The sequence below is a fragment of the Onychostoma macrolepis genome, chromosome 03, assembly GCF_012432095.1.
Source record: "Onychostoma macrolepis isolate SWU-2019 chromosome 03, ASM1243209v1, whole genome shotgun sequence".
Lineage (NCBI taxonomy): Eukaryota > Metazoa > Chordata > Actinopteri > Cypriniformes > Cyprinidae > Onychostoma > Onychostoma macrolepis.
In genome coordinates, this window is record NC_081157.1 from 16,243,111 (window position 1) to 16,256,120 (window position 13,010).

Sequence of the window (13,010 nt, forward strand, 5' to 3'; positions counted from 1 at the left end):
AATGAGGTCCAAGTTTAGGAATAGGTTATGGGTTATAGGTTTTCTTTCTCTCTCTCTATTTAACAGCATTAACATACAATGACAGACGTCTTCTCTCTGGTAGATTGAATGTTTTCCTGCCTTGCTGGATGTTGGGCTCATGATCAATAAGTTGTTTGCATTTGCCCAAACTGATCAAAAAAACGGACGATGAAGGGAATTACCGTTAGCGCGAGTCCCACTCGCTGTGAAGCAGGAGCAGTCAGCAGAGGATTATACTTGGTCTTAAAGCCTTGCCTTAAACGGCTACTTCACTAATTATCAATTAAGAATTTGTTATTGATATGGTCTAGTGAAAATAGTAATATGGGCTGCGAGAAAATAATAAATAAAAAGAGTGGGGCTGCTATGAGTGCAGGCAGTCTAGGGACAGCATCCATATTTCAACCCCAGTGGAATGACAACACACTGGCCCTCGCAGCCAAAAAAGCAGACCGGCCCACCGGGAATCCTCCCGATTAGCCAATCTGGGTCTGAGTTACCCCAACACTGGCCGTGAGTGTGCATGCAATGTTGTTCATTTGACAGTCAAAGCGGCACTCTAACCCATATGTTTAAATGTGTGTTGAAGCCCTGACACAATGACTTGGTAACTAAATGAATTGATTTCTGCCTACGGACTGTGACATTGGGCTTTCTGTGACCCTGTGTAGAATAAGGTGTTTGGAAAATAGATAAATGGATGAACCATTCTGCTGAAATGAATAGGACTCACGAGGGAACAAACTTTCAAGAATACTGAATTTGATTGTTGACTCAACTCAGTTCTAAGGCTACCCAACACAATGTGACACTACATCACTGCTTTTTTGGGGGAAAGTGTGTTTGTGTGTTGTCTTTTATATCTTGATGCTTTGATTGCAGTAGCAACCTCTGTCCTCAAGCACATAGTCCAGATGTACAGCATCTGTGTTTTGCTTTTTCACCGTCTCAAAGGACATCGGCTAGAAACCTGTTCATTCTCAAAAAGAAACTCTGTACAAACATACAATAAAAATAGCTGAAAAGATCACACAAGACACACAGCGTGAGACCATGTTTGGACTGTGTGCTAACATCACAGTAGAAATCTGGCAACTTGTCAAGACAAGAAAGTACTTAAGTAATGCAATGTGATAATAAATTCAATTCAAATTCAAAAACTTGTGAATTGAAAGGGAACCAATTGTTCAATTCTAAATTTTATCCAACCCTGTAATTGAGTTTTAAATTACTTCAAATTACACGATTTTATCTGTACCGCACACTCCTAGTGTACTCCTCCAAAGCAAAACATCTCAACAATGGGCCTGTGTTGTACCAGATTCTGTCCTTTTAATTTCACACAGGCTTGACCAAAAACGCTAGAGCAGTTTTTACAAGCAGCACTGTTTTATGTTTCTCTTCATCCACTCCTCTTCCAGCTGCCATGACCTTCTATCTCTTCTACAAATTTCAGGAAACACTCCTAAATTTGCTCATCCTCCAATGAAGGCCCCATTCGGGCAGATGTTTAACAGACTCTAGAATGACATTCCATGAATGACCAGCATCTGTCCATAAGCAGCATAACTCAAGTTTAATGCAGGTTCTGGCATATGCAGCTCATGTTTAGTGAGCTGATTGACCTTTAGTTAGTCACAAGACAATGGATAGAAGAGAAAAGATAAAGGCGGGTGTGCTAAGTCATATATGTTCGTGAAGGAATACAACCTAGTGTTTACAAACATGGAATTCTAACATCTTCTAAAATCTTCCAAAACGCTTCAGAATCAAAAAAAATTTGGAAATTGATCACATAAAACCAAAATATGATTGTTTCTGGTGCAAGAAGTCAAGGGCTCAGTGTTAGCCCCTGCTTGTAGATGTCATAAATACACAATCATGCACCCGAAAAGCCATTTCTTCATTGACAGTAATCTCAGAAATGCATTCTTATGAAATAATTCCTTATTTCATTACATTAAAGTAGATGTTTCACCTGTGACATTAGCAAATTCATTAGCAAAGATGGCAACATGCAGGTGACATACTTTCATGGGTCCTGCACCATCCATTGAGATGAATGGGAATGCTAACGGATAGCTCTCCAGGTATTATAGACCTTGCAAGAAACCTTGACTATAAGTGAAGTGTAGGAGGACAAACTAAAGCAGGACGTTACAGTTCTTTGTCGTACTGGGACTCTGATTTATGTGGATACGACAACACAGCATACCAAGCCTCTCTCAAACTGATGAACGAGCCAGCGGGGCCAAAGACAACGAGAGAGAGGCATTTGTAAAGGAAAAGGACTTTAAAAGTTGAAGGGTGATAAGAAGGAGGAGGAGAAGGGAGGTGAGAGGGGAGGACAGGAATGGGAGATACAGACAGTAACAAAGGAACGGTGTAGAGGAAAGAAAACTGAGCAATGGGGTTGTGGAAGAAAAAGACACATGGAAGAAGTGAAAAGAGGAAACATAAAGACATTGAAGAGTAAATCAACCTTGAAGACGGAAGAGCTCACAAGAGTAGTGTAGAGTAGATTTATATAGCGCTGCTCCATGTATCATACATTATCCATACAACAGCCTCTCTGGAGATCCTTACTAAAAACTAAAGTGACTGGAGCTGTGTTTATGTGGCTGTTTGTACGCTCAGGTTAATCTCATGAAAGCCAGTCAAGAACATGTCTTGATCTTATGTTGCCCCCAAGATCAAAAGGAAAATAAAATATTAAAAAAATGAAGCCAGAAGGTTTTGAGATGTGAATTGTTGTGCAGTCTTAGGATAGTTCACCCAGAAATAAAATTTCTGTCATCATTTACCCTCGGTCCAAACCTGTATGAATTTCTTTATTCTGCTGAACACAAAGAAAGGTATTTTGAAGACTGTTGATAACCAAACTATGGAAATTAATGGCTTACCGGTTGAGTAAATGATGACAGAATTTTCCTTTTTGGATGAACTGTCCCTTTAAGACTTGTTTCAGAGATATATTGAACCATGTTGTCAAAATTTAGTGACATTTGTGCTTCAACAATTTTAAAATTGGGTTACTTCAGTGCCCCACCACTGAACATTTTGGATCTATTCAGGTCTTTATTAATGGAGTGTGATTTTGGACCAATGAGATTTTCCATGACTCGGCAGAAGTAGAAACCAAGTAATGGCCAAAACCTTGCTGCTTATTGAGACTAGTTAGAAGTTTTAATCCAGACTTTAATTTTAATGGAAGAGATTTATTGAGTGGTTAGAACACAGAGTTGCGGTAACAATAATTCGAATTTTTTTGGCAATATACTAATGAGTATTTGATGAGAAAATGTGTTTAATTGGCCTGAAAATAATCTCATAATGTAAACAACGTCTTAAAAATCTTAATGATCTTCATTTGATTTTAGCATTGATTTTAATTTCTTTCTTTGTTTTGGGGAAAAACATGACCCAGACATGATTTGTGAGTTTCACCCACTCAGTCTAGCTTAATCCAACTGAGTTACATATGCACCACAGTGCAAACCGTCTGGTTGTCCATGGTTACCTGTTTTCTTGAGCTTATTGGTCGCACAGCTGAAAAAGACCACCCAGTTTTTGACTGCAGGGGGACCTTTGATGTGGCGAGGGTAAATGTGTGGGCCATGGGTTTGAAGCCCTCTTAAAACACACTCGCACACTTTAACAGCCTCCAGAGTGGCGTCAGTGTATGTAGTCAAAGGCTTGAGCTACACACACAACTCACTTTTCTTGCACACATTTGGATCATGTGGTCAATTAATTGGAAGAGAAATAAGTATGCAATCTGGACATTACACTAATAGTCTATTTTTTAAATTAAACTCAGTTCAGGAGTAAAAACAGCAACGGTATTTCCGTGGGGCTCCCACACAGTTGCTGTACCTCGACTCTAGAGACTCTGGCCCTCTAAACATGGCATTCATTCTCACCCCCGCATGCAATGAGAAACCAACGGATTGAGCAACAGCAGCCGAAACAAACCAGATCCGTTAAAATTCCCCGTACTTTTTCCCATACGAGTCATGTGAAGTCCCGTTTGGGTGGAATAAGTGGCTGGATATGGGAGCTCTGTCAGTATTGAACATGATGACTCAAGCCCAGCTCAGTTCAAACAGATGGCAGCTCTTAACAATGGATCAGAGACACACAGATCTCTGTGTTCTTGGAGCCCCAACTGAGAACCCACACCACCTACACTGCTCTACAGCCGTGCTTCCAGCTTCAGTCATGCCTGTGAGAAACACACCTGACAGTAGTTTACACTGTTCATCTCTGTCCACCAGAGCTGTGGTTGTTCAGGGTGAGCATGAAGGTCTTTAACAGAGGATTATGATACTTGGCATTTCTTTCACTTAACATTCTTATCCTCACACCATCAAAACTTTGCTCTGGGATAGTTTTCACCTTGTTTTGAATGATTCCATTAAGTCTCTAATAGCTCTGCTGACTGTGACTTGTCATTTTATTTGGTTGTATGTATTAAAGCAAGGGTACAGTATATAAGATCCCATTTACACCTGGTATTAATATCTGTTTTGGGTAATCCAATCAACCAAAACACCCCAGACCATAGTAAAGGGCTGTGCATTTACCTGTCAATCCATTGTGCTTAAACAAAAGGTGCTGTATGTAATTTTTGACCGCACTAAAGCATTAAAAATACCATAATATGTTTGCAGATATTTCGGAAAAATGCGAAGTTTACACTTGCTTCTTTGAAAAACAGTGCTTCTGCCAGTTATTTGACTTTGAATTGTGTGTTCTGTGTCGGAATGTCTGTTTTTGTTTTAATCTTCGTGATTCTACCATAGACTGTAAAAAAAGATGGACGACGCGTCTCCGCTTCCTTCCACTATAGAAAAGTGAAGCCAAAGGATCTCAATGTGGCAGTTGCCATCTTGAGTAAATGAGTCTGCGCAGTAGAGATTCATTTGGAGCCCGAGTCTGCGCCGTATAGAGATTCGTTTGGAGCCCGAGTCTGCGCAGTAGTATCGTGAGGTGGAGCCGTGGAATCAAACTCCCGCAGACCCAATCAACAATAACGACACGCCCCGTTTTTATAGCATCAAATTACTAGCTAAAATTAAACTTATCACAAAAATGAACAATTGAACATATATTGAACATATATCAGCGTGATAACAACTACCTTAAATGACCAAAACCATATTTCGGAAAACTGTATTGGAAGTGTAATTTATTTTTTTATTTTGACTCAAGTCCCATTCGTTTACATGGAGAGGGCGGGGTTTATGACCTGTACTGCAGCCAGCCACCAGGGGGCGATCAAAGAGCCCGCAGCTTCACTTTCACCCCGGATTGCCAGATGTTGGAAAACACAGTGAATGGAAGCCATCAAACGAACTGAGTCAGAGATCGCAGATTCTACCGGACCCAGAAAGCCTTGGCATCCATTTAAACAGCTCTTTGACCAGAGGCATGTTAAAATGCAGATAAATCAGTTCTTCGATTTAAAGTGTGTAAGGCTCATCGCTATCCATTGTCAATGGTGTTCATTCCTAGTGCGTGTCCTTAATCTGGCAACCTGCGTGAATGTCGAGTCTGAGGAGGGGACCGGAGAAATAACACTCTCCAATATTTCGAATTTGGACTGCAGTACCCATTTCAAACACTAGCTGTAAATATTACATACTGCACGTTTAAACATTGTGTGTGGTTTAACAACAACATAACCATCCAACTGAAAATGCTGTACAAGACTTCACACAGCACACAATAACTCAGATCATGTGAAGAACATCTGAGGTTCAGAAAATGTAGCTGATCAACTAAAAAAAACAAAAAAACAATGACTGTCATACTAAATAGTATGCAGTTCTTTATCCAGTAATACTTCCGAAATGTACCAAAATCTCAAGAGTACAGTGGCCCAGTAGTGCACAGCATAACGAAAACTCAAACGAAATCGCTACAACACAACGCATAGGACTTTTAATATGTTTAATAACAAAGAAATAAATTACTAGCAGTATTTGGTTTTTCTCTTTTTATTAGTATTTTTGTTTTATATTAATGAATTATACAGTATTAACCTGTATATACAATGCAAGACCAAATGCACAAATTCAAGATTTTGAGACGTGCCAAATATTTTCTGCCACCTATTTACATTCTCTTATGACAAACTGTGTCTCAATATACTGCAGATAGAAGGACTGTAGTGTTGTATATTTATTTATTTATTAAATTCATACTGGAGTACCTGTACTTCTAACATTTTTAATGCGTATCAGTGTCTAATATGTTGTCATCTGAGTCCAGTAGTGAGAAAGAGTGTGTCTCATTAGTCAAAGAGCCTGAAATAAGCTTTCTGGGTCTGAGCAGCTCTCTGAAATTATTTTCCATATCAGCACCACTGCACAGGCCCTGTGGGGGAAGAAATCGGATTTTCTCTCCGTTGTGCCAATGGGAAGCATCATGGGAAAGGGGAGCAGATTGGATTGTAGGGAGATGGGCTGACGCAGCTGTGGGCGGCTCTTTATATGTGTGTGAGAGTTTGAGAATGTGGTGGATGAGGCGGAACACAATCTAAATTTTGTGTCACTGAAAAAGACTCGGAATTCTGAAATCAGGTCTAGGTGAAAAATGTTGAGAGCTGAGAGGCACAAAGAAAAACTATTTTTATATCTCCCTATTAGAATATTTTCTGAGCCGGTACATTTCATATGCTTTAGTGCAACGGTGTGAATAAGAGAAAAAAGACGAAGTAACATCAAGTCCAAAGCAAGTTTTTGTCCTACCCAGTCGTGACATGACAAGCATAATTTTGGCAATGGCTTTTTTGCTCACAGTAAAATCTTATTGGTCCATCTGCTGTTCACATTAAACATCAGATATCATCTGACTGGCTGTGATTTTGTCACATCAAACAGCATTTTCAGTGAGGATAGAAAAATTGTTTGATTTGAATTACAGTTATTAGCATCCAGACGGCTGTGATAACATATATGCACAGGCATATTTGATATAGACATGATTAAATTCTAACCTCCCCAGGCAAAACTAGTTCTGTCAGAATATGTCTTCAGAGAGTTTGTGCTACTGGTGTAGACAGCTCCATTGATAATAATAGGATTGTTCTAGTTTTGTTGCACTATGTTTCTCGCTCTCAGTGTAGACAGGATGCTAGCTGGTGGAGAAGAGTGGAATTTAATAAAGTGAGAGTGGGATGAAAGAACAACATGAGGTGTTTGGAGAGAAAACAGTGTGTAGCGGGAGTCCACTCCTCTCTGCGCCAAATGGCAGGAATCTGGCGTGAATCGCGACTCCTGTGAGGTGATGTATGTAGTAAAGCTTTCGGGAGGCTGAGAGTGAACTGACATGGGTTTAGTTGGCTGATTCTATACATATCATGGCCAATGGCTGCTGTGTCTTAGCAATTAAATGGAATTTAAAAGCATAGTTAATCTGAAATGTATTCATCTATTCATCTTCATATCAAAGCATGTATGTCTTGCTCCTCCTTCCACACACCAAACATTAGAGAAGTTATTTACACCCATGCTCTTTTCCATTCAACATGGATTGCTAGTCTAGTGAACGTGTATCAAGCCCCAAAAAGAATGTAAAGTACCTTAAAAGTAGTCCATACAACTCGTACAGTATGACATGTAAAGCATATGATACAGTGACTGTTTTTCAACAATGTGTTGAGAATAAACAGACCAGACATCGTTCTTTTGAGTCTTTGCTAGCTATGTAAAAAAAAAAAATATCTGATGAAACAAGTGTCAAAAAGACTCACAAACTCACAAGTAATCAGACTGAATCATTTTAACAAATTACTCTCTGAATCTAGCAAAGTGGTTACAGAGTTAATGTCAAGTTACTGACAATAATTTTGTTTGCTTGCACTTAATTCATTATTAGACATCATGCAAACTATTTTCTTATGCTGTTTAAGGGATTCAGAGAAAGCAGTAAAACATCTGGGTTTCTGATGGATAACGTGGCTTATGTAATTGTGTAAATGCATAAACAAGAGTTCTGACAGGTTTTTGAAAAGTATGCATGTTTGTGGGATAATTAAAGTAACTGAAAATGTGGAGAGAGCGGCTTACTGATGGCACCGCATGTATACTGGGGTTAAGAGTACAACACTGTAACACAGCATGTAGCTAAATCTAGCAGTAAGTGGTTTTCTGGTGTAAATGTAAATGCAGTCACTGTGTACTTAATTAACAAAATAGTTGTTTATAATAAATGCAAAAAAAAGAGGATACAGTAGCATCATTTTGTTTATTATGTCCATTTGTTTACTCGCAAAATGAAGTTTTGCAATTTGGGTGAACTGTGTGTCTTAGTGCACTTGTGTGTGCAACTGAGAGAGAAAAAAATCGACCAGGATTAACTTTTTCCTCAATTCTGTTGATGAATTTCCAAATTTGGAACAGCTTAGTCACAAAGCATGAATCAGCATCCTTCAACACACCCCCTTTTAGCTGGTCACACTTTATATTATTATTGCAATAACAATATATTATTATTGTGTTGTTGTACTGAAAATCTTCTAAGCCTTGTGCTATGGCTGATATAAAACAGTATGGACTGCCTACATTTCATTTTTGAGAATGTATCAGATTGAAATGCCACTACAACTGTAGATTGATTCAAATAGACTGACTTTACACAGACAATCCCAGCACAGAAAACCTATGCTCTTCTTGAAAGCTATCATTGTTTGAGAGTGGATAGACTTCCTGCCATGGCACTGCTCATTCCGGCCCTGTTATTTACCGTTCCCATAAAACGTGTCCTCTGCAGAGCTTGACATCCAGACAGCCATCCATTAGCCTGTTTGTCTGAGGTTTGAGCCCCTATCAATGAGCGATCCATGTGCAAATAGAAATGATTTTTTTTTTTAAAACTGAACCTCAGTGCACCCTAGGGTGAGGTTGACACAGCATGTATTCACACACATGTTCCTGCAATCAATACAGTTTTATTTTATATTTCATTTCTTTCACACTCGGTTCATATGAGGTTAGCTGGTGGCTATTTAGTCTCCCTTCTACAAGCTCAAACCATCCCTGATCATTAAAGCTTAGTTCTCTTAAAATGAAAGTTCATGATTTACTCACTCCCTATGACAAACCTGACTTTTTTTCCATTAAAAATAACAGGAGCATTTTGATTTACACAGCTGTTTTCCATACCATGAAAGCATGATAAATGAATGTTAATGATTGTGCACTATATTCTATTTCATATTTTGCAGACAATCCACAATCCATACTTATTGGAAATCTTCCCGACCACTATACCTCTTAAGTCTTATTTTTGCTTCTGCATATTAAAACTTAATGCATGATAACCAATTGTGTTGAGCATCATTGAAGTCAAACTTGCCAGGACGTGTCCTTATATGCACCATGTTTCAATATGCTTGTATATTATGTCATTAAGTAGATGCACTTGCTATTTGAAGAGTTTTCAACCCACATTGAGACTTGTGTTGACTCACTGAGGTTTAGCTTGATTTATCCCCATCTTGTTGGCTCAATGAAAGTAAACAATCAGGGTTCAAAAGTCTCATTAGTTTTGGTTGAAGCTATGTGTCAGTTCAGTTTACATTAGACAAGAAATCTTGGACAAGAAATACTTGTCACACCACCCTCTTTGATTTTGAGTTTCGTGGCTAACCACCAAGCCACTGTGCAAACACTGGCTGCCATCTCACACACACACAGCCTCAAATTCACCACTTCCTCTGCCCTTATCGTTTTGTCACTTTTTTCACTTTATCCTACTCTTCTCTAAGTAAACACCCTTCTCTCTCTCTCTCTCTCTCTCTCTCCATTCGTCAACACCCACGGACGGACCGCATCCATACTCATCTGACAAGAACGCACTGAGTGTGGAGTGTCGGAAGCATGTGCAACCGATCCCTCCTCTCTCTTTTTTCACGTGCTTTCCTCCTCTTCCCACACGAGTCCTGGAATCACTCCAGCTTGACTCACTTTGGTACTGGTCAGACCGGGACCGCTGTCTGACCAGCCCCCTCCAATTTACATGCTCACCCACTCACCAACTCACACACAGATTGGCCCCTGAGGGTCCCTCCACTTCCCGCTCTACATGTCCCTCCAGCATTGTGAAACAGGAGCGCCATCCCAGTTGTCTACAAACCAATAGGAATGTTTGGCTACCAATTCTTTTAATGTTTTCAAGATGGCTTTGACTCTTATAAGGAAATCCCCCCAGTTTAGTAGCCATTTGAAATTCCTGCTCCTTTTTTACAGCAAGGAAGTGTTTTCTGAGTCACCAGTCGTGCGCCCCAGTCTGTCCGAGGCTAGGGAGTTTGGAGGAGCGCTCGTGGTGTTAGCTGTCGGTACACAAGGATCGTACGAGGTGCCGAGACTCTTATGAGAGTCTGAGGTTCTGCTTTCTTGAACTCTACATCTAACATCTGTTTTCTATAAACGATAAAGAACGGAGGACTCAAGTGACCCTTACGGGATGTTTTTACTGGGTAAGTCAAAATCAGACTGTTTCCCCACTGCTAAAATACTTTTTTGCTTCTATTCCGACCACTGTAGCCTGTCGTGTGCGGTTTGCATGGAACGCAGTGGTTACTGAACCAGGACTGTTTCTTTAGGACCCTTACTTCTTCATTAGGCACTTTCATTTACTACCGGAGGGCTGATTAGACTATTTATACATAATTTAGTCTTCACTTGTTAGTTATTCCATTATTTGGAATTCTATTGTTGATGCACTGTAGGTCACAGCTGCTTTGTTTGATGTTAGTCAGTCTGAATTACTCTGAACTTTTCTGGCAGGATCTGCAACCTGCATGTTCTTGTGTTAACCACTTCTAGACTCTACAGAGGGATAAGCAGTAATTAAAGTTTGAAAAGTGTGTGTGTCTCTGCTTTCAACAGTGATGTGGTATGAGTCCATGGTTAATATGAGCAATCCAAGCAGTGAGTCCAAACTGACGATGTCATGTCTAAGTGTTACTTACCGCCTTTGACACAGGCCTACGATCAGTTATTGCCCTCTAAGGCTTCACTCCACCAATAGAAGACAAACTGCTCAACTTTCATCAGATCAGTGTAAAAGAGCAAGTTACCAACACCCCAGACCGGCTCAGCCCACAGAGCGTCTGGTTTGGATGAGGCCATGCTGTTCTCACTCATCTTTCCCGTTCTTGCCATCCCCATGACAACAGCACCATCAGACGCCTCCCTCTGAGCTGACTAGGAGCTGAATGAATCTTCCTGCCTCCGTTAACGGGTGGCAGGGCAATGGCATCCACTGTGGCGGCACATGCGATCCAGTGTGTACACATAGGATGTGCCAGGACCCCGCTGGTTATTACAAGCCTGTGGGTGTATGTGTGGTTCCTGGGGATTCAAGGATTCGCTTATTCCTGTGTCGGCAGTCCATCCGTGCTTTTCAGATATAATGGGATTTTTTATATAAAATGATATAATAGGATTAATCTTTGCTGTCACGGATCGACACCGATTATGATGCACGTGACCTGGATGTTTCTTAAGCTTTCAAGGTAGCACCAGACTGGCATGACCTAAGATGTAAACAGTGTCGGGTCAGAAAAAAAAGGTACATTACGAGTGTTGGCTTAGCTGAGCAGAGTCTCGTCTTGCTTTTAATAACCTGCTAAATAAACCCCTAGTCTGTGTTCCACTCCAGAGCTTGCTTTCATTGGAATCCACCCCTGGTTGTGTGTTTACACCTCTACCCATCAGCTCAGTAGCTTTTTCTTGAATAGGAAATCTGAATTGTGTTCCAAATTAGCATTTTGAATGTGTGGCTGAGGCAGTGACCCTGACTTGGTGTTTGTTCTGACTACAGTATGTCCAGACCAATTAATTAAACAACAGGTGCGGTTATGCTGATTTAGGATTACGTTTTTAATGTGAATGGGTGGGGCATGGGGTGTGGAAAAGCCTCTGTCCTGTCTTTCATCTGCCCAGTGTGTTGGTACAGCCAACATTTGTCTAGTTGGATACTGTGAAGGGCAGGACAGAGAGTGGGTGGCTGTCTAAAGTTTGTAATTACAATACTCCTCCTGTTAGTTCCTAAGAAGGCCACTTCCATTTCCCTCCACCTCCAGTTTCCTGGATGCTTATCTGTCATGGGATAAACTGCAAAGTGTACATTAGTGTTTTTGTCCTTTGTTCTTCTGTGATCACACTTGATTGCCTCTGACATTGGAGTGGCCTTGTTTTGCTCTGTTGCATGGAGTCACAGTGAGACGTCTGTGTTCTGTTAACATCAGACTTGCTTTGTTCATGTGTTTTGTTTGGAGCCTCGCCTGTTCGGTTTTGTGCGTTTGGCTCTATATGATTGAAATATTAGCTCCTAAGCTTGGTGTATTGAACATTTTTAGTAAGGCTGCAAATATTTGTACAGTTCACTGCCGTGGTCACTGTTTCTGTTATGTATTGTACACTATTACGGAATGAAGGTTAAAATGAAACGATTGCAATACTTTTCACAATTTGCAAAATCTGGTCCACACAGTCAAGATTAGACTGGCAATCACATCCGTTCACAGTGTTTTCCTGCCTTTGGCCTGAGATGTTGGGATTGGCTCCAGCATCCCCATGTGGCATATTTATCCAATACCACAACTTCAGAAAAGTCATGAGATCTACAAGTGGAAAACTGGGAGTACAATTAAAACCATGCTTAATCAATGTGTCTTTCTCTCTCTCTGTCTGTAGTGAATAATAGTCCATCAAGCAGTTACAGGGGTGTTGCTCTGACTGGTCAATTACTCATCTTTGTCTAGCTGGCAAATGCAAGGGTTGATATAATTCTAGCAGCTATTATGAATAGAGGCAAACAGGGTCATAGTGAGAGCTCAAAAAGGACTCACTACATTTTGTAGTCACCATAAAATGTCCTTGTGTAATTATGATGCAGTCTAAAGCCAAGACTACAGGATTTACGATGCCAGACTGAAGATGTAGAGTCAAAGGTTAAAATGTTGATTTACTAAG

The 13,010-nt window shown here is 40.3% G+C and overlaps 1 protein-coding gene across 7 annotated transcripts in view; it reads left to right on the forward strand.

Moving 5' to 3' along the window:
* The window catches only part of LOC131536430 (BAH and coiled-coil domain-containing protein 1), an 83,720-nt gene that overhangs the window by 26,804 nt on the left and 43,906 nt on the right, over nt 1-13,010 (forward strand). The window contains exon 1 of one of the 7 annotated variants that reach the window (XM_058769332.1): nt 10,345-10,507. The exons of the other annotated variants lie outside the window; for them this stretch is intronic. Within the exon in view, the coding sequence (XP_058625315.1) occupies nt 10,495-10,507 (13 nt within the window). The 5' untranslated portion in view covers nt 10,345-10,494. Of the gene's footprint in view, nt 1-10,344; nt 10,508-13,010 lie in introns of those variants that run through there. 7 annotated transcript variants of the gene reach the window in all.